We start from the raw sequence: 20855 nt of genomic DNA on the forward strand, positions 1-20855 counted from the left end.
AAACCAGGAGAAAGAAGAATAAGGGAAAACAGTCAGCAGTCCAGGCGCAGTGAGATCAGCGCCAGTCTCGAGAACAGAGGTTCCCGAGTTCGATCCAGTGATAGACCGCTCCCGAGTGTGCTTTCCATCCGTGCCAGGTTGATGTCAAGCTCGCAACTCAACCTCGTATAAAAAGACACTGCCACCTCCAGTTTAAATTCCCACGTGGAATATTGTGGAGGATCAAATACCCAAACCCAAACCCAGTTCAGGTAACATCTGTGGGGACATTGGAACTCTATATGTGGAAGTTTGTTTACATACTGTTTAAAGCTCTCAATGGACATCTGTTTAAGCACAGAATCGTTACTTCTTTTAACTGCAATTTTACTGGTTTTTATAGGACTGTGAGGACGGGCTTCCCTCTCCCATGGGTGAAAAGTTTTTGTAAAGTCTTTAAAAACTGCTTGTATTGGTTGATGCAACTTTACTAAGTCAAGTACTTTGAATGGTCTCCCTACTTACTGCCTTAAGACATTTTGATTTGATTTTGTTTATTTCCTAGACATGCATTGTAACGCATGAGTGTAATGGCATTGATATTATTACTGCATTAATTCTGAATGATATCAGTCCGCTCTGCAAGTACAGGATGGACCTGGTGCTACAGCTAAAAGTAAGTAGAGCTTTGATCAAATATATTCCAGATTCCAGGTTGTAAAATGTCATTTCCTGTACACAAGAGTAAAGGATAACAAAATAATTATTACTCCAGATCCAATGCAGCGCAAAATCCCCCCTACAAATGATAAAAAGCACAATAATAATAAACACAATTAATCTAAATATATTGCCAATATACAGAGATTGATTGTACTGTATGTCCATAAAGTGATGGTCAGCCAGGAATGTCTGTACATAAGGTGACTGACAGGAAATGATAAATTAGTGGTGAATGGGGTGTGAAGGTAAATGGGTGGAGGTGTTGATCAGCCTTACTGCTTGGGGAAAGTAGCTGTTTTTGAGTCTGGTGGTCCTGGCATGGAGCTACATAGCCTCCTCCCATGAGTAGGGTAGGTGGGATCCTTCATGATGTTACTGGCCCCTTTCTATCACCTTTCTGTATATACATCTTTGATGGCTGGCAGGCTGGTGCTGTTGATGCTGTGGGCAGATTTGACTATCCATTGTACAGCAGCAGATTCCATCCACAGAATTAAATCTACACTGTGACGTGATTGTTGTGCAGAATTTGAATGATTTGAATCATTGATTTGATTTTCATTATGTTTAATGTCTTTTCAGATAATTTTGACTGGTGTTGACAGTTAAAAATCCCATTTAGAATCTCCCAAAAATATATGCAATGGATACTGATTATTAAGCTGAACTAGGTCAACTAGCAATGTGTGGTATGTGTGAAGGTGATTGATGGATAACAGGCTATCCACGTGTATTCTTATGATGTATTGCTGAATGAACCAGGAAAATACAAAGAAGTATAATTCAGATTAACACATCAAAAACAGATTCTATAGTAATTTAGAAACATGAATATCCACAATAAATTCCAAGGAGGAGGTTTTGCAGATCAAGACCAAATATCAGAGTTTATGAAAGTAGTTTAGCTTTGTGAGGGTGTCAGGACTATCATAATTGTCATTTTTGCTTTTGTAATAGGACAATGCTTCCAAGCTTTTACTTGCACTTATGGAAAGTAGGTATGACACTGAAAATGCCGAAAGGATCCTCTTCAACATGAGGCCCCAAGAACTGGTGAGTGTGTTAAGTTACAGTTGTGTAAAATTAGTCAGAAATCAACAGCTTAAGTCTATCACTCTGCATGAGCTTACTGCTAAGGATTCCTGAATTGTGCTGAAGTGGATTAGCTGTGAATTGGAAATGAAAACATTATAAATGTTCAGCAGTATTTGGACAGCAAAAGGTAATTCTAAGCTTAGCTGTTGACTCTTTGACTGAATCCTAATACCTGACAAAAGCTAATGCTCTCTTTGATATGTTGTTTGACCAGCTGGAAGCTTCCAGATTTTCTATTTTTAATTTAAGGTTTCTGGGACATGTACTATGTTGCCATTCATGGAGCATAGTTTTTGTGTAACTTTTTTTCCCAGGAGGTTATTACCAAGGACCATCGACCGGAAAGTAAAATGTTTTATTTCAGACATGCATAAACAAATGATACTTCTGGTCATTGTGTTGTTCTCAATGCTCTTGCACTATCTCTTCCTAACTGGCTCTCTGCTATCTTTCTCATTGTTCCCCTCACTAACTCTTCTCAAAGTCAATGCTGAGTTTATTGTCACATACACAAGTACGTGTATCCACTGGAGCAATGAAAAACTTACTTGCAGTAGCATCGCAGGCACAGACCACCATATAATCATATAGCATCATACTCTCTGCTTCACTCGCTGTATCCTTAATGGCTCACTTTAAGTTCCAGTCCTCCCTGTCCCAGATTCCACCAATGCACTGCTATCTTGCTGCCTGACATTTGGCTCCACTTGCAACCCCATTTGCCCCATCTCCACTGCACCTTACTATTTTGCTAAAGACATCAGTGTCCCCCCCCCCCCAGTTTATTTTCCAAATTACGTAAACTTCTCACTGATTAGTGCATGGAGACACTTTTATTTGACTGGTGCCTTTATAAATTCAAGTCAGTGTGCCTCAGCAGAGCTTCGAAGGCTGTAGTACTGTGGAGCCAAGTGCCAGAGCTTTGGACTCCCTTCAGTAGGACTGTTCAAATAGAAAGTAATTCAAAGACCAAACAAAACTGGAAGATTAAAACAATGAGCATTGGAGCATGGAAGTGTAAGCCAGCAAGAAGCCTCAGGGGACAAGGGCAAACCATGTGGAGAGGCTGGCTGGGTGCAAGGCGGGACAGAAATGTACCTTGTGGGGCTATGGAGTGGTGAGGACAGATGAATTATTGGATCCATCTTTGAGGGTGTCTTGGGCAGTATGTCATGCAACACTATAAGATATAGGAGCAAAATTAGGCCATTTGGCCCATTGAGTCTGCTCTGCCATTTCATCATGGCTGATCTATTTTCCTTCTCAGCCCCAATCTGCTGCCTTTATAAGACCATAAGAAGTCTAATTAGACATGTCTAATTCAGTAACTGTAATTAACATAAATTGGAAAATAGTTAAAAGAAATGTAATTCAGTAGTATTGAAGAATGAACTTTTATTTGTATAATCTTTTATGATCTCAAGACAAGGCAGGATCTCCCAACAGCTATCCATTTTAATTCCACTTCCCATTCCTATTTCAATATGTCTTTCCTATCCATGGCCTCTTCCACTGTCTTGATGAGGCCACACTTATAATCCATCTTTAAAATCCATCTGGGTAGCCTCCAACCTGATGGAATGAACATTGATTTCTTGATCTTTCAGTAATGCCCCCCTCCACTTCCCATCCCCTTTTCCCTCTTTCACCTTATCTCACTGCTGGCCCATCACCACCTCCTGGTGCTCCTCCCCTCTTTATTTCTTCCATGGCCTTCTGTCTCTGTCACCAATCACTTGTCAGCTCTTTACTTCATCCCTCCCCTTTAAGTTTCATCTATCACCTTGTGTTTCTCTTTCCCCTCCCCCCACCTTTTAAATCCACTCCTCTGCTTTTTTTCTCCGGTCCTGCCGTAGGGTCTCAGCCTGAAATGTCAACTGTACTTTTTTTCCCATAGATGCTGTCTGGCCTGCTGAGTTCATCCAGCATTTTGTGTGTGTTGCTAAATCACTTATACTCAGTTATTTAAAGTGCAGTTGCTGTTATATGCACAACCACTGCAGCCAATATTAGTTGCAGCAGTGAGGTTTATTGTGGGCCTGGAATGTGAGAAATGTTGTTCAAGAGATTAAACATTTTTTTATCATCGTGTCTGACAGTTGTAGCATCCACCTGAATAGGTGGGTGGGAAAAGTTCAATTTATACAAAAGCTGCAGCAATTCATTGTGTGTATGGATAAAATGTGTGTTTAAATCACCACCTTCTCACTCAGGATAAAATTTCTAATACAGCACATATTTTACCAGAAAAAGCTCCTGATAGGTACTGTAATACTTATATTTTGCTTGATAAAAGCTCATGTCAATTGAAGCTATGTATTATACTAACTCATACAGAGCAATCCTTTTACTCATAATGTGTTACAACAGCAGGGCAAGCTCTTGAGTGTGTTAGTTTGCACTAAAGGTAAACTTACTGGGATTCTTTTCATGGAATGAGCTAACAGAACTGTGACTGGCTTTATCAGAATAATTGTGATATTTATAGAGTCATAGAGTAACACTTCATGGAAACAGGCTTCTCCGCCCATCAAGTCCATGCCATCCCATCATAGACAATAGACAATAGGTGCAGAAGTAGACCATTCGGCCCCTCGAGTCTGCACTGCCATTCTGAGATCATGGCTGATCATTCACTATCAATACCCAGTCCCTCCCTTGTCCCCATATCCCTTGATTCCCCTATCCATCAGATATCTATCCAGCTCCTTCTTGAAAGCATCCAGAGAATTGGCCTCCACCGTCTTCCGAGGCAGTGCATTCCACACCTCCACAACTCTCTGGGAGAAGAAGCTCTTCCTCAACTCTGTTTTAAATAACTGACCTCTTATTCTCAATCCATGCCCTCTGGTACTGGACTCTCCCAACATCTGGAACATATTTCCTGCCTCAATCCTATCAAATCCTTTAATTATCTTAAACGTTTCAATCAGATCCCCTCTCAATCTCCTCAATTCCAGCGTGTACAAGCCCAATCTCTCTGCGTAAGACAGCCCTGCCATCCCAGGAATCAACCTAGTGAATCTACGCTGCACTTCCTCAATTGCCAGAATGTCCTTCCTTAAACCTGGAGACCAAAACTGTACACAATATTCCAGGTGTGGTCTCACCAGGGCCCTGTACAAATGCAAAAGAACATCCTTGCTCTTGTATTCAATTCCCCTTGTAACAAAGGCCAACATTCCATTTGCCCTCTTCACTGCCTGTTGCACTTGCTCTTTCACCTTCATTGACTGGTGAACTAGGACTCCTAGGTCTCTTTGCATTTCTCCCTTACCTAACTCTACATCGTTCAGACAATACTCTGCCCTCTTGTTCCTGCTTCCAAAGTGGATAACTTCACATTTATTCACATTGAATGACATCTGCCAAGTATCTGCCCACTCACTCAGCCTATCCAACTCTCCCTGTATTCTCCTAACGTCCTCTTCGCATGTCACACTGCCACCCAGTTTAATATCGTCAGCAAACTTGCTGATATAGTTTTCAATGCCCTCATCGACATAAATCGCAAAGAGCTGTGGTCCCAATACAGAGCCCTGTGGTACCCCACTAGTCACCTCCAGCCAGTCCGAGAAACACCCATTCACTGCTACCCTTTGCTTTCTATCTGCCAACCAGTTTTCTATCCATGTTGAAACCCTGCCCCCAATGCCATGAGATCTGATTTTACTCACCAATCTCCTATGTGGCACCTTGTCGAATGCCTTCTGTCCACATTCAGCATTTAACCCTCCAACTCCTTCCCTTCATGTATCTATCCAAATGCCTCTTCAATGCTACAATTTAATTTTCTACCGAATCTATTGCTTGGCTCACCTTTTATATTTTCCATTGTCATAAGAAAGTTATGTTCTGATGAGACCAGAAACAGACTTCAAGCATTAGTATTTACTTACACTTGAACTATGCCCCTTTAAGGTTGATGTTATAAAGAAGGCCTACAACCAAGAAGAGGAATGCGAGAATTCAGAGGTTTCACCAAGAAGCGTGGGACACAATATTTACATCTTAGCTTTGCAGGTAACACTGATGGAATTTTATCTTTTAATCGTCATTTTTTTCATATCCTCCTCCTCACCTTTGAAGCTTTTTTCTTTTACTCAGAAAGAATGTCAATATCATTATCATCACAGAAACCATTTCAGAGACTCATAAGGGCAGATAAATTAGATGATGGCCCATTATCCAAATGACTGTTTGGTCAGCTAGCTAGGAAAATCCCAGATGCAACATATATGCTCTAATTGCAGTGTTGTAGTAACCTTCAGCACCCTCAAGTTATCCAAAAATTTGTTACTAACATTGAAGAGTTTCTGAAGGATAGTCATTCTTGTAATGAAGATAAGGCATCACCGAAGTGATACAGAGCAGAATCCCAGAACAACATCATGATTATGTCCAACTGGTCTGATTATCTGACATAGATTAGCCAGATCACTGAAAATACATCCCTGCAGTTATTCAAAATAATATCCTGGATTATTTTAATGTACAACTGAAAGAGTATGAGGCCTTAATTTAACATCTTGTCCGAAGATGTTTCACTAGTAGTCTAGAATTCCTTCTGTACTGTCAGACTTTAATACTCAAGTTTCTGGTGTGGGACTTGAACTTACAACCTACTAAATATCTTGTTCAAGTGCTGTTAGCTAAATCAAGGTTATGCTTTTTAAAAATTTAATGAATGCAGTAAAACTCCAATAATCTAGCTTTAGTGCTCATATTTTGTGGCAATGGTGCTATATCCATTGAGGCACCAAAATACATCTAATTTAAACTTAAATAGAATATGTTCCCCCCTCGTGAATCAGGCAAGTTTAAATGCAGTGCAGGAAAATGGGTTCAATGAGTGGGCGTAGAGTGCAGCAGGCATCAGCTGGTGAGTCAAGTTGTGAACCATTGGGATTTCCAAATAGTTGGATCACATGTTTTTGGAGTTTTACTCTATGTATGTTTGTTCATGAAAAAGGCTGAATCATTTCCTGTGTAGTTAGTAATTTTGAAAAAAAGAATTAGTCTTCAGAAAATTTGTTTTGGATGGCAGAATAATATAGAGCATAATATAGAACTTATTACTGCAATCGGGCTGCAGAACCTTAAAAAGTTAGGTAGCACCTAAAACATATTGTTCACAAATGTTTAAGTATTAGTTTATCAGTTGCCATTTCATATTTATTTACCCAAGACAGCATCATTGTTACCCTATATCAATACTGCTTTCATGTGGAAATAGATATGAAATGACAACTTGGGTTTTGCACTGGTATTGTCTTACACTTCTCTTTGGAGCCAACATTGAATACAAAAGGTTTTTCCAAAGTCAATATTGTCTTCCAGTTGTCACGCCATAACAAACTGCTGCAGCAGCTACTGAAGCCAGTGAAACGGGTGCAAGAGGATGTGGAAGAAGGCATTTCAATGGTGAGTCAGTGAATAAGATTGATTACACTATTAGAATGATTCCCCTTAGTAATAACGATCAGTTAGGCACAAACAGAATCTGTATTTACTGACAAGTACCTTCATTGTCTCATTTCACAAACACGTGAATTTGCATAGCCGAACACCTGTGAGAAGATATACTAAGTTTCCTTGACCCTGACCAAACAGTTAAAGAGCAAAAAAGTAATACCGGGGAAGAAGTGGCTATGTTGGCCAGGCATTCCTTGTGCTCCTGATGTAATCTCCATGTGACCAACGTGGAGTCCTCCACATCCGTGATAGTTGGTCATTGCCTGTGCTCCCAAAATCCTTCTCTTTATTCCTTCTCTTATCAGATCAATTTCTAATGTGTCAGTTTTATTGGCTCAAGGTCAACTGACTGACCTGTGTCAGATCTCATTGGATATAGACCAGGGCTATAAGCAATATTGTTTTATGCCCTTTGCCTCCTACTTCGTGCCTGAGGTGACAAATTTTGTTCTATTCAACTCTGACTAGTTCAATCCAGTCAAACATGGTCACCCAAACACTGGCCTCAGGTGACAAGATTACCTCCGCAAACATGCCATTTTACAGGATGAACAACTTCTTATCTGAGAATGGTCTCAGGTTTAGCAGATCATTAGCAGAAACTGCTTGTGCCCGAGTTCAATTGCTGTAATTGCATTACCCCAGAGCAAAGATCAGTTCATCAAACTATTCACAAAATGGTGGCTGCAAGGACAGTCTCACCAGATGGCCACATCACTGATCTGGCCAACAACACAACATTCTTGATGAAGTACGTGTATTTACTGTACATCAGAATTGATGTTAATCACCATCATGATGAGAAACAGCAAAGAACATTCCCCATGCCCAAGCACCAAAACAAAATCCATCCTACAAGAAGAATCCATCTACCCCTCCTTAAGGTGCAGTAGCATTATTATCACTATATATCTCACAAGCAATGCTGTGGGATCACTTTTGACCATCAGTTTACCTGGCCTAGTTGCAAGAGAACTGTAAATATAAAGCAAATGTAATGGTTTGATATTCTGTGGCAAGGAGCTCATTTCCAGATGTACAAAGCCTTTTCCACAGTCTACAAGGCTCAAGTCTGGAATTAAGCATCTTTTCGGCTGAAATCCAAAACTAGGTATATGGTGCATCAGTCAATATTATGCTTTTAATTCTGTTAAAAGCAAGATTTTAGTTACAAAGGTAGGCAGGAATTCTCCCATTCTTCAAGGCAGTAAATGCTGGAAACACTTGGCAGGTCAGGTTGCATCTGTGGGAAGACAAACAGAGTGCAAACTCTTCTGGCTGCCTTTATATAGAGTCACAGATTCAAAGACAACTACAGCAGAGCAATAGGCCCTTCAGCCCCTCTAGTTAATGCCGAACCATTTAAGCCGCCTAGACCCTATCCAAACTTCTCTTCAATGTTGAAATCAACATTGCGTCAACCACTCACACCAGCAGTTTGTTCCACATTCCCACCACCCTCTGAGAGAAGTTTCCCCTCATGTTTCTCTTAAACATTTCACCTTTAATCCATGATCTCTAGTTGTAGTCTAACCCAACCTCAGTGGGAAAGGCCTGCTTGCATTTACCCTATCGATACCCTTCATAATTTTCTAAACCTGTACCAAATCTCCTCTCAATCTTCTGCGTTTTCGGTGAATGAGGAACTATCCCATTCAACCTGTACTTATAACTCAGATCCTCCAGTAAATTTACACCATTCATGTAAATTTTCTCTGTACTCATCAACCTTACTTGCATATTTCCTGTAGGTAGGCGACCAAATCTACACACAATACTCTACATTAGGCCTCACCAATGTCTTATACAGCTCCTTTGTCCTGAAATTTTAACTATGTTTCTTTTCCCAAAATACAGCCTCACTGGCTGATCAAATTGAGCATATTTTGTTTTAATTTTAGACTTACAGCATCAGCAATTTCATTTTGGTTCAATTCTGCCGATTTTCATTGGGTGATGAATGCTGGTCCCCACAAAATCAGTAACAAACATATTACTTGGTGGGATGTTTATGAGCTTCAGCACAAAAGTAACAACTCTTATGTTATAGTAGCTTTAATATTCATTGAAAAATAGCCCAAAGAATTTTACAGAGGGCAAATGAGAAATAAATTAATGCTGTGCCAAGACGTTACTGCAAGGAGAGTTGGAATGGAGGGCCCTTGGGAATTTCAAACACATCATATGAAATATGATGTCAACAATATCAACACTACACCTATTAAACATGAACTCAAATTCCCCAGATGGGTGAAAACCTAGGTATAATTCAAACGATTCTATGAAGATCAGACCCTTATCATTAAGGTGACACAAAAATTAATGCAGATGCTGGAAACCTGAAACAAAAAGAGAGAAAAGGTGGGAACATGGAGCAACGTAGTCAGCTTCTGGGAAGAGAGATAGTCAATGAAGCTTCTTATTGCCTGGCTCATAACAGACTAGTCTTGCTTTGCAGTCTCAGCGGTTTCTCTGCAAAATGTTATATGATAGAAAAGTAAATTCTGTGTTGTCTATTCGTAACAATATCATGACTTGATATTGGTTGGTTGGTTGGCATCCGTCTGTTCCAAAGGATAATGGGCGATGATGTTTCAGGTAGACCCGAAATTAACACTACTTTCAGATAGGATAATAATTAAAATCACAGTTTAAAAGATTTTAAAAACTTTTTGAAATTTTTAAGCATTTGAGATTTGGACTGTTCCAGCTTTGTATAGAAATGTGTTTCAGCTGACTATCAAAGTCTTCTCCTCATTTTACATGTGCCATTCAATTTGTGCCTCCTCCTTACTATACCTCTCCTTTTGATTTGGACACCTTTATTGTTACACAGTACTTTGTCATTTTGAATCTTCCCAGTTTTTCCTTGAACTTGTCACTGGAAAAATGGCAAAAAGGCCATCTTTCTTCATCAAGATTTCCAAGGAATATGCTAAAAATTGGTGTAATTTCCAGTCTCTTGTAGCAATAAATTTATTCAAAGTCATCTAACTCAAACTGAAATTTTTATGCAGCAGTATCATTCTGAAATAAGGAATCATTTTCTTATTACTTCTTTAAAGAAACATTAACGTAAATATAGCCTCAGACTTTCTAATGTTTCCAGTTGTTACCTTGGAATGTTTTTATATGTTTAAGTTGTTATGTAAATTTATTGTTATTGAATGTTGTTGACAGCCAGATGCAGATGAACTTCACAGGCTCAGATCCAGATTTTTAAAAATCTTACATGAATGTCTTAATTTGATTTGACTTTTAAATTGCATAATTTAATGGTTGGTGATATGCACAACTCTACAATTTACACAAGTTCAGATCTAGGAATTACTTTTAAAGTTATGAGTAGCAACATGTGCACCAAATGGCATCTTAACATTTTGTGATTTTCATCAGATTACTGAATAAACCCCATCGATAAATCCAGTGTCTCTTGACTTAATGGATTTTTTTTTACAATTTTCCAGCTTATGCTCAATAATATGCAAATGTTGAAAACGGGTCATCAGCCACCCCAAGAAGAGGAGGATCCTTTGACATACTACTCAAAACACACAGCGCAGATTGAGGTATGATCCTAACAACTTTAAGGCTTCATACCCATTTGAACAGCACAGATGAATAGATCCTGAACAATAGGCCTCAGTATTTGTCTGAAGATTCCATTGCTCAAAAAAACCTTTGGTGGTGTGTGCAATAGAACAAGGTTTCTATGAATAAAAAATCCAAAGGTCTTTTCTCTCTTCCTGCTGCCTTTTTGGAGGAAAGGGGAGGATGTGATTTGCTGCTGGGGAGAAGGTTGGGACTGAAGCAGAATGGGACGGGTGGTGAATGTTTTGGTCAGTGAGGGGACTTTCAGTAGGTTGTGCATGGAAGCTGCTCGGATTAACTTTTCTACGTGGACACAACTTACCTAAAGACGGCTGTAGGTTCCAGAGCCTGAATGTTACTCAGAGGTTTGTCTTGTTTTAAGTTTTGCTGAAGCAGGCTTCATGTTAGTGGGAAAGGCCTGCTTCTGTGCAATTTGTGGAAAGGCGCCTTCAACTGTGACTGAAAAGTGAGGCCTGTCAGCACATTGTACATGAAGAAGAAGGAATAATGCTGACTAACTGGCTGTCCCTGATTTGAGTTAGTGCTTGTTTTTTCCTGTTTTTCTTACTAAATTAATTCATATCATGCTGCATAGTCAAATTTTTAGACCTTCACTCTTATTGCAGAGTTGAAACAATAATATGAGCATATTATAGCAGAAGACCACTTTACAATTGAACTTCATATTTCATTGACCACAGTTAAGGGGACCAAAAATTACAATATCAAAAACAGCCATAGTTTTTCCATTGAGTTGCCCTTAGTTTGTCTTTTCACTATGATGTCAAAAATGAATGATGTTCATTTGAAAATATTTGTTTACTCATTCAAATACAAATATGCACAATGACATGGTTCTAATTCCTCATATCTCTCAAATTCTACTCATGCTTAATACAGCAGATGCTTCCTGGTCCATCAGCCCATTCAAGTTGATCTCTCCCAGTCAGAAATATATTGCAATGTTAATTGTAGACATCATTAACCAATAATGAAAAGTACTGAACAACATAAAATATGTCTCTTGTGATTTGTGCAACTTTGTATTCATATTTGCTTGGCCAATGGGATTATTGATTATAAGTATCAATTGTGATAAGTTTCTACAGCTCTTGGACACCTGTGAGAGGATTTCACTAAAAGTAGTCTTTTATTCCTGTCTCAGTGGAGGGAGTTAAAATATACAATTATATGAAGCCTAAAACCCAACACGATATCTGTCTGAAAACTTTTTATGTTTTGGTAATTTTATTTATACATTTCTGATGATTAGTAATACTAAAATTGTATGTCGCTTCATCCTTTTATGATATTTTTCAGAGTAAAACTAAGCTGAATGCTTGGAGTGGTTAGTATTATGCAATATAACACAGCAGGAACAAATGAGGCAAGACTGTGGTATTCATCACTGCTAAGCCCGCCAGTGATCCACAATTTAAATAGGGCAGTACTTAACATAGTGTTTAGCACTACTCTACTACGGCGCATGTAACCTGGGTTCAATACTTGCTGTTGTTGGAAGGAGTTTGTATGTTCTCTGTTTACTCTGAGTGCTCTGATTTCCTCTTGCATTCCAGAAATGTCTGGGTTAGTCAGCTGATTTATCACAAGGGTGTAATTGGGTGATATGACCTCAGTTGTTGGGCCAGTAGGGCCTATTACTGTACTCTTATCTCTAAATTAGTGGTCGCCAACCCGTCGATCGCGATCGACCGGTCGATCTTTGAGACTATCCCAGCAGATCCCAAAAAAAAGAAAAATAAATACACAAATACTGTGGAGAGATTGTTTCTGGGTTGCGGGGTTTTAGTTCCATTCTTTCTGCCCAGTGCGCATGCGAGTAGCTCCCCCGCACTACACAATGTACTTCAGTGGTCCCCAACCACCGGGCCGCGAGGAAATGATGTGAGTGGGCTGCACCTTTCCTCATTCCCTGTCACGCCCACTGTTGAACTTGAACACACGCGAGGTCATCAGTCGCCTAAACGCAGTGATACCCTCGCGCCAGGGATCACTGGTTGGCCTCGGGTAACTGGTCACCTCTTGCAGCCAGTGGGAAGTGCCGTTGGTACTGGCCCGGTGCGCGGACAGATGGGCGCCGCCTCTAAACCTGTTTACTGCACCGAATGTTCGTGGGGCACCCGGGGCTAAAATATTCACAGACAACCTCATTCGGACTCAGGGTTTCATAAGTAGCAGAGCAGCTGCCTTGTTGTGATCTACTGAAACAGACGTTTGTCAGCCAATAGACCCTACAAGGCGGGTTGGGCACTCCTCGCTCAGTTGGTCGCTCTCTCCGGACTGCAACCGTTGCGGCCCCGGCAAGAGGACCTCTGGCCCTGACCTTGTTCTCTTACCCCACCCACAACCAGCCGCACCTGGCCAAGGGTTTGGCGGCGGGCGGGCAGGAGGTTGTCTAATGAGGCAATGAAGCACTCAAAACTGCTTCAGTACCCTGACTCCAAGTACCCTGCACTTAGAGACAAACCCATTGAGTTTTCTCAGCAGAAAAATTGTGAGCAAGCCGGATAGAAGCTAAGTGCTGAGAGCCATGAAAACTAAACTGCGGAATAGACTGGACATAGGAACCTGCTTTGAGTATCGCTGTAATCCTCCCCGGTCAGCCAGACCGCAAGAATACTGTCAATATTAAACCGGTCCGTGGTGCAAAAAAGGGTGGTGACCCCTGGTGTCCATACATTATTTCTACTTCTGGGTTGTGGGGTTTACTTCCGGTCTTTTCTGCCCTGGTGCGCATGCGTGTAATTAATTGATCTGGCGTCGATCTCACCTTTCACTAAGGCCTAGGTAGGGGATCTTGGGCTTAAAAAGGTTGGTGTCTACTACTCTAAATAATATATATATAAGTACTTAAATTCAAATTTAAATTCCAAGTCTTCTTGGTGGTAACAATTACTGCTCAAAGTACATCCAGTGAATTAGTCTCATTTGATCATTTGGACTGCAAAAGTCATATTTGAAGATATGTTTATTAGCAGTAGGTAATATTCATGCAACCTCAAGGTATTAAAGCTGGTAAGACTATGTAGTGTCAGTTTGTTTTAACTGCTTCTTTTCAACTGTCTTTTGTTAGATTATTCGGAGTGACCGCAACATGGAGCAGATAGTATTCCCCATGCCAGACATTTGCGAATATTTGACAGCTGAGTCAAAGCACCGAGTCATCAACACCACCGAACAGGATGAACAAGGCAGCAAAGTCAGCGACTTCTTTGAAAAAACCCACTTTCTATACAATGAGATGCGTTGGCAGAAGAAACTCCAAAGTAAGGGCATATTTCAAAGCCAGAGCTATTTAGTATTCACATTAGAAACCATTAGAGAGTTAGATTTAGATGAGAAAGGGTGGGAAAAGATTTGAGCCGTGTAAAATGCCAGCATGGACTTGTTAGACTGACTGTTGTGTTTGTTACATCTGATGTAATACTGGACAGTGTGTCAAAAAAAGATTGCAAGGAATTATCCTTTTGCAGTCAACAAGAAAGAGCAACAAGGAAATTACTTAAAATAGGAATTAAACGACTTAAGTTATAACCTTGGGAGTCAGTAAAAACTCACGTAGGTCTAATATCTTCATTGTATCAATTTTCGTGGTATTTTTTACTTGCATATTTGAACACCCACGTTAAAATATTTAAGATAGTACAGATATGTTTGCAAAGTCATTTACTACGCTGTGTTAAAGATACTGCTCAAGGAAATTTAGACTCAAAAGCGTAGCAGTGATGTAAAAAAACAAAATGGAATGCCTTTCTACCAAATAATATTAAGAATGGTGAAAAATTGTCTGAGGTTGAAGGTATTTAACACAAAATCTATTTACGTAGGCATTGCTCTCAGTATTTGAAATTCAACTCCACTGAATATTGGAATTAGAGTACAGTATATCTACAATAATACATTGCATGGAATTGAGGACATATTTCTTGACTCGCTGAAAGAATAGAACTATTTAGTTGAAATATAACATTTTGTTCGAAGTTCAAAGTAAGTGTATTATCAAAGTACATGTACGTCATCATATACAATCCTGAACTTCACTTCATTGCGGGCATGCTCAGTAAATCCAAGAAACATAATGGAATCGGTGAAAGACTGCACCCAACAGGACATTCTGACAGCCAATGTGCAGAAGAGAACTGTGCAGATACAAAAGAAAGAAAGAAAGAAAGAAAGAAAGAAAGAAAGAAAGAAAGAAAGAAAGAAAGAAAGAAAGAAAGAAAGAAAGAAAGAAAGAAAGAAAGAAAGAAAGAAAGAAAGAAAGAAAGAAAGAAAGAAAGAAAGAAAGAAAGAAAGAAAGAAAGAAAGAAAGAAAGAAAGAAAGAAAGAAAGAAAGAAAGAAAGAAAAGCAAGCAAGCAATAAATATTGAGAACATGAGATGAACAGTTCTTGAAAGTTAGTTCATAGGTTGTGGGAACAGTTCAGTGATGGGGCAAGTGAAGTTATCCCCACTGGTTCAAGACATTGATGACGGAGGGATAATGACTGTTTCTGAATCTGGAGGTGTGGATGCTAAGACTCCTGTATCTTCTCCATGATGGCAGCAGTGAGAAGAAAATGTAACCTGGGTGGTAGGAATCCTTGAAGATGCTGCTTTCCTGGGGGGCCATTTTGTGTAGATGTGCTCAATGGTGGCAGGTGGGGGTAGGCTTTACCCGTGATGGGCTGGGCTATATCCACTAATTTTTGTTGGATTTTTCACTCAAGGGCACTGGTGTTTCCATACTAGACCATGATGTGACCAGTCTCTCCACCACTCATCTGTAGAATGTCATGTTGAAATTTTGCAAACTTCTAAGGAAGTAGAGGAGCTGCCATGCTTTCTTTATAATTGTACTTGCATGCTGGGCCCAGTTCAGATCCTTTGAAATGGTAACACCAAGAGATTCGAAGTTGCTGACCCTCTCCACCTCTGCTCCTCTGATGAGAACTAGGTCATGGACCTCTGGATTTCTCCTCCTGAAGTCAGTAACCAGCTCCTTGGTCTTGCTGACATTGAGTGAGAGGCTGTTGTTCTGACAACATTCAGCCAGATTTTCAATCTCCCTCCTATATGCAGATTCATCATTGGTGTTGACTGTGCAGGCCTAATATCTGTGCAGTATGATTCTAATGATCATTATCTAAAATTGAGTGATTAAGCCAAAATGCACTTGTGCATTTAAGGGGATATACAAAGAGATCTGGGAATTGAAAGGCTTTGCAGAGTAAATACTGTAAGTATAGTAGGAAGAAGCAGTAAATCTTTGCACAATCTTAGTTTAGATGGAACAACTTCCAACAAGTGTTACTTATTGTTTGTGCTGTATCTTTTATGACGAAAGGGGATCTACTTGGAACATTTATGTGCGTAAAGGTCACATGGAGAACTAATCTGAAACAAACGAGGAGCTTTCCATCTAGGACTGAGATGAGGGGTAATTTTCCTTACTCAGATCATTATGCATCATTGTCCTCTCCATTTCAGAGGTCTATGGGCAGCTTGTTGTTGAATACATTGGAAGCTGAGACTTGATAGATTTTTGTGCACTGAGGTAATTGAGGGATTAGGCAGGAAAGTGATCTTCATTCGAACAGGGCAGCACACACAAAATGCTGGAGGAACTCAGTAGGTCAGGCAGCATCAATGCAAAGGAATAAACAGTTGCTATTTCAGGCTGAGACCCTTCATCCTGAACAGCTATGATTATTTTGATTGGAGAAGGTTAAAGATCCATTTGGCGTACTCTTGATCTTATGTTTTCATGCTTTTAGTAACAACTGTCATTTCTCCTTAGGTATGCCTCTGCTGTACTGGTTCTCCAGGAGGATGACTCTGTGGGGCAGCATCTCCTTCCACCTCGCTGTGTTTATCAATCTTGTCATTGCCTTTTTCTATCCGTATGGAGAAGCAACTTCAATGGGTAGGCAGTGTATGGATTATTTGCTGCTGAGAATGTTCATCTGTATGAATGACGTTGTGAATATTTAGTCCAACAATTAATGAGATACCTTACCTGAGTTGAACTTTAAAAAGTGAAGTTCAAATATTTTGTCCTTCAGTAAATTATTATGGTGTCCTGGAAAGGTACAAAATTGGAACAGCATTTGGTTCATTAAGTCTGCACTGACTATTAACCACTCTTTTACACAAACCCCACATTAATCAAATATTCTTTTTATTTTCCCAACCTCATCATCAACCAGCCTTGTATCCTACCACTGCCTACACACTAAGGCAAATAATGTGCCAACCTTCATGTCTTTGTCATGAAATTGGAGCATCCAAAGGTGACCGGAATTATTGCAGAGAGAAGGTGCATATTCCACACAGGCAGAACCCAAAGTCGGGATCAAAACTGGGTGTCTTGCATTATGAGGCAGAAGCTCTGCTAACTGTGCCCACGTGTTGTTAGTCTTACCCTTTATTAATTCTAATGTCAATCTGCTATGAAACTCCTTAGTAAAGGTGAAATACTGCCAATGACAGTGGATAACAATGGAAAATCATATCAAATTAAAAACGATATGAGCTAATTATACAGCAATTGTTGACAATACCTAAATCAGAGACTAGTATTGAGAAGCTGAGGTGGAGAAACGTGACACTTCTCCAGAACAACATAAAGGAAGAACAATGGCAAGCAGAGGCTATGAGATATCACGACTAACTTTGGTCACTCGAATTACTTTGACCTCAGGAACTGGTTCCTTAGCTTTGATAGCACATTTGATTTGGAATTACAGTCAAGCAAGGTCTAGTTGATTGATACAGAAGTCATGATGCCGGCTTCATACAGGCATCAGGCATTGTCTGAAGACAAGTTGCAATGATTCACAAAAACACACTTATATTCATGAACAAAATCTAGAAACATAACATTAATCGGTTTTCTTTTTTTCCCCTTACAGGAGCCTTTGATTCATCCTTTCTCTCACTTATCTTTTGGGGTGTAATAGTCTTCTCAGTAGTTTCTTTGTTTATCAAGAGATATGATCTCAGACCATTAATGATAGCACTGACAGTTCGATCTATATATTACATTGGAATAGGCCACACGTTGATAACACTGGGATTACTTAATGTAAGTATAAAGTTGATAATCAACAAAAAGTGTATTGAAATGTGTAAAATATACACTTGCTAGTTCCACTATTTTGTCCCCGTGGCTAAAAAAAAATCTGTTTATCTGTAAAATGCACCTTTTCTGTTAATTTTTTTTCAGTTGCATTATTTGTTATTTGGTGCAGGAATTGGAGAGTTATCCAGAGAATCATTTTAAAAAATACAATCAGCACAAGGAGCCCTCACTCAGTAATCAGCAGACAAATGAATAGTCATGGCAATGACATCTAAAAGTGATGCTGGTATTTAATCATGGTTGACAAAAGACGTGACATTTTCAGTCTGCTTTTGCTATAATAAATTGGCAAAATTCCACAATCCTCGTGCGCCATCTCTGTTTAATTTATTTGTAAATTAGATGACAATTGCCGAGATATTTAGCTATGTGAAAGTTTTGAGAAGTTAACGAGAAAGAGATGCATTCCATATGAAAGGACAAATTAGGAGATATGCATGTGTCTCAGGCCTATGCAGTCTAATTATACCGACATTTAGAGAAGTGGATGTAAGTGAAATGAGTTAGCTTTGCAGTCACAGACTATCCACACTATACATCACCCAGTCACCTTCTCCAGTTTCTTTCTTAACTATCCAGTCAGCCATATATCACCTGCAATCATCTTTTCTTGTTCCTACGCCAATATCGCTAATGTACCCTAAGAATCTATCCAAAAAGCACACCCTGTTTCTTAGGTAAATGCTGTAGTTTGGGGCATTAACCAAAAAGAAAGCATTTCCTTCCACTAGCTTGAAGACTACCTCAACTTTAGCTGCCTTGTCACCTCCACTCTTTTCAAACTAACAAATCTTCGTCAGCACTGGGGAGCAGGAATTTTCTATTTCTAGGCACTGGAAGGACTACGTGGAAGGGCTAAAGCCATTGTCCATGGCCCCCAAGTACACTTTCTGTTATTGTGCTCTAACTCCTTCCATCTGCATGACCACTGCCTGGAACAACTAGCTTGCAACTAATGTACTTCTTCATGTTGAGCTGAGCTGTGGGTCACAAATCTCTTACTGTGGCACTAGAACTGTTCACAGTACTCAGACACAGTCCAAATGGGATCCAAAACAAGTTTCAAGCTACTTAGCTGCTTTGAATTCCTGTACTCTGCTTGACTATCTCTTAAATATTGTACTGTTGATCTGTATTGTTGCTTTGAATGATTATCTGCCTTGTGTTAGCAGCTTCTGTTATCATAATTAAATAGGGGCTAAGTGATATTTTACAATTACATTGGACCTTAGTAAGCTCACACTTGTAGTATTCAGTACAATGCTGGGTGCCTTACCTTAAAAATGATATTCTTTTTATAGTTGAAGTGCAGTAAAGATTCACCGGGATGGCTTCTCGGATGACAGGTCTGTCACAAGAGGATAGATGGAGTAGGCTAGATCCCTGTTCTTTAGAGTTTAGATGGATGAGCGGTTTTCTCATTGAAACATAGAAATATTCATCAAGGACCAAAAAGGATACATACAAAGATCAACACACAGAAAAGGCTGGAGGAACTCAGCATCTATGAAGAAGAATAAGCTGTCCATCTTTCAGGCTGAGGCCCTTCTTCAGCACTGGAAAGGAAGGGAGAAGGAGGTGGGGGGAAAGAGGAAGGATTACAATCTGACAGGTGATAGGAGAAGGGGGAAGGTGGGTGGGGAGGGAGGATGAAGTATGAAGCTGAGTGATGATAGGTGGGAGAAATAAAGGGCTGAAGAAGGAGATATCTAATAGAAGAGGAGAGTGGACCATGGGAGAAAGGGCATACATAGGGCACAGCATTTTGTGTGTCTTGCTCTGGACCTCTTGCATCTGCAGAATCTCTTGTGGTTGCATACAAAGAGGATGTTACTTTTGACTGACAAATCCAAAACATGATCTCATAATAAGGGACAGGGCAATTAGTACCGAGGTAAGGAAATGTATGTACTTACCTGTGTGGGACAGAGCAATTGGAATTCTCTAGCTTGGAGGGCAGTGGAGACTTGGTTATTGACTGAATTTAGAGTTAAGATTATTAGTTTCTGTATATTAGAGCTCTCTCCTGACTGAGCAGGAAAATGGTATTGTGGTAGATGATCAGCCAAGATTTTATTGAATGGTCAATGGGGTATTCCTGTTCACTCCAAAGTATCCGTTCTTCTCATGTATTAATTCCCTCACCCTACCCTACTTGCAATCCAAAAAACTCCAGAGTTTTCTTTCAATTTGCTGGTCCACAGGGCTCACAGAAAACATAACGACTGCACATTCTCCTATTATAACTTTCAAGTACAGTAAAATTCTGATCATCTAGCATCGCTGATTTGAAAATAACTGACATTCTGACAACTTGAGCTGAGATTCCAGAGAACAAAGCAGAGCCAGCTTGGGAGTGCTTCTGTATTTCCTGCTGTCTTTAACCTCATTAGAGTCACTGGAAAAATTATTGTATTACTAGGTGACTTAAAAAAAACTGTGAATTAAAAGTGCTTTGGGTATTAACATTCAATAATTTCAAATCTCCTAGACCCAAGTGCGCCAGATTAGTGAAGTTTTGATATAACACTCTTGTTTTCTGCCATTTTGCTGGTTGGTTCTACATTGTGTTACTTCTATCCGTGCATGTTCTACAACATGAAACCTTACTGAAGGCTGTTCAGAAATAAGAAGCCTTTTAGAAAATACAAATAATTAGTTTAGAAATACATTCTATAGGAATGTGAGAAGAATAGGGTGGTGTAAGTCATGATGGGGGTGGAGAATCACTTTTTAATGCCAACAACACATTTTATAAAAATAATGATTGTATTCAACAGTAACTTACCTTATCATCCAATAGAATGTCACTGGTATATCAACAGTACAGAAATGTCATATTCACCAGT

General features: G+C 39.6%; 1 protein-coding gene across 1 annotated transcript in view; it reads left to right on the top strand.

Annotated features, from left to right (window-relative positions):
- The window catches only part of itpr3 (inositol 1,4,5-trisphosphate receptor, type 3), a 315156-nt gene that overhangs the window by 275044 nt on the left and 19257 nt on the right, over positions 1-20855 (top strand). The window contains exons 43-50 of the mRNA XM_059950461.1: positions 545-655; positions 1660-1755; positions 5719-5820; positions 7138-7221; positions 10740-10841; positions 13958-14150; positions 16663-16788; positions 17777-17949. Of these exons, the coding sequence (XP_059806444.1) occupies positions 545-655; positions 1660-1755; positions 5719-5820; positions 7138-7221; positions 10740-10841; positions 13958-14150; positions 16663-16788; positions 17777-17949 (987 nt within the window). The remainder of the gene's footprint in view (positions 1-544; positions 656-1659; positions 1756-5718; positions 5821-7137; positions 7222-10739; positions 10842-13957; positions 14151-16662; positions 16789-17776; positions 17950-20855) is intronic.

Source organism: Hypanus sabinus, chromosome 25 (genome assembly GCF_030144855.1).
Source record: "Hypanus sabinus isolate sHypSab1 chromosome 25, sHypSab1.hap1, whole genome shotgun sequence".
NCBI classification, from domain to species: Eukaryota; Metazoa; Chordata; class Chondrichthyes; order Myliobatiformes; family Dasyatidae; genus Hypanus; species Hypanus sabinus.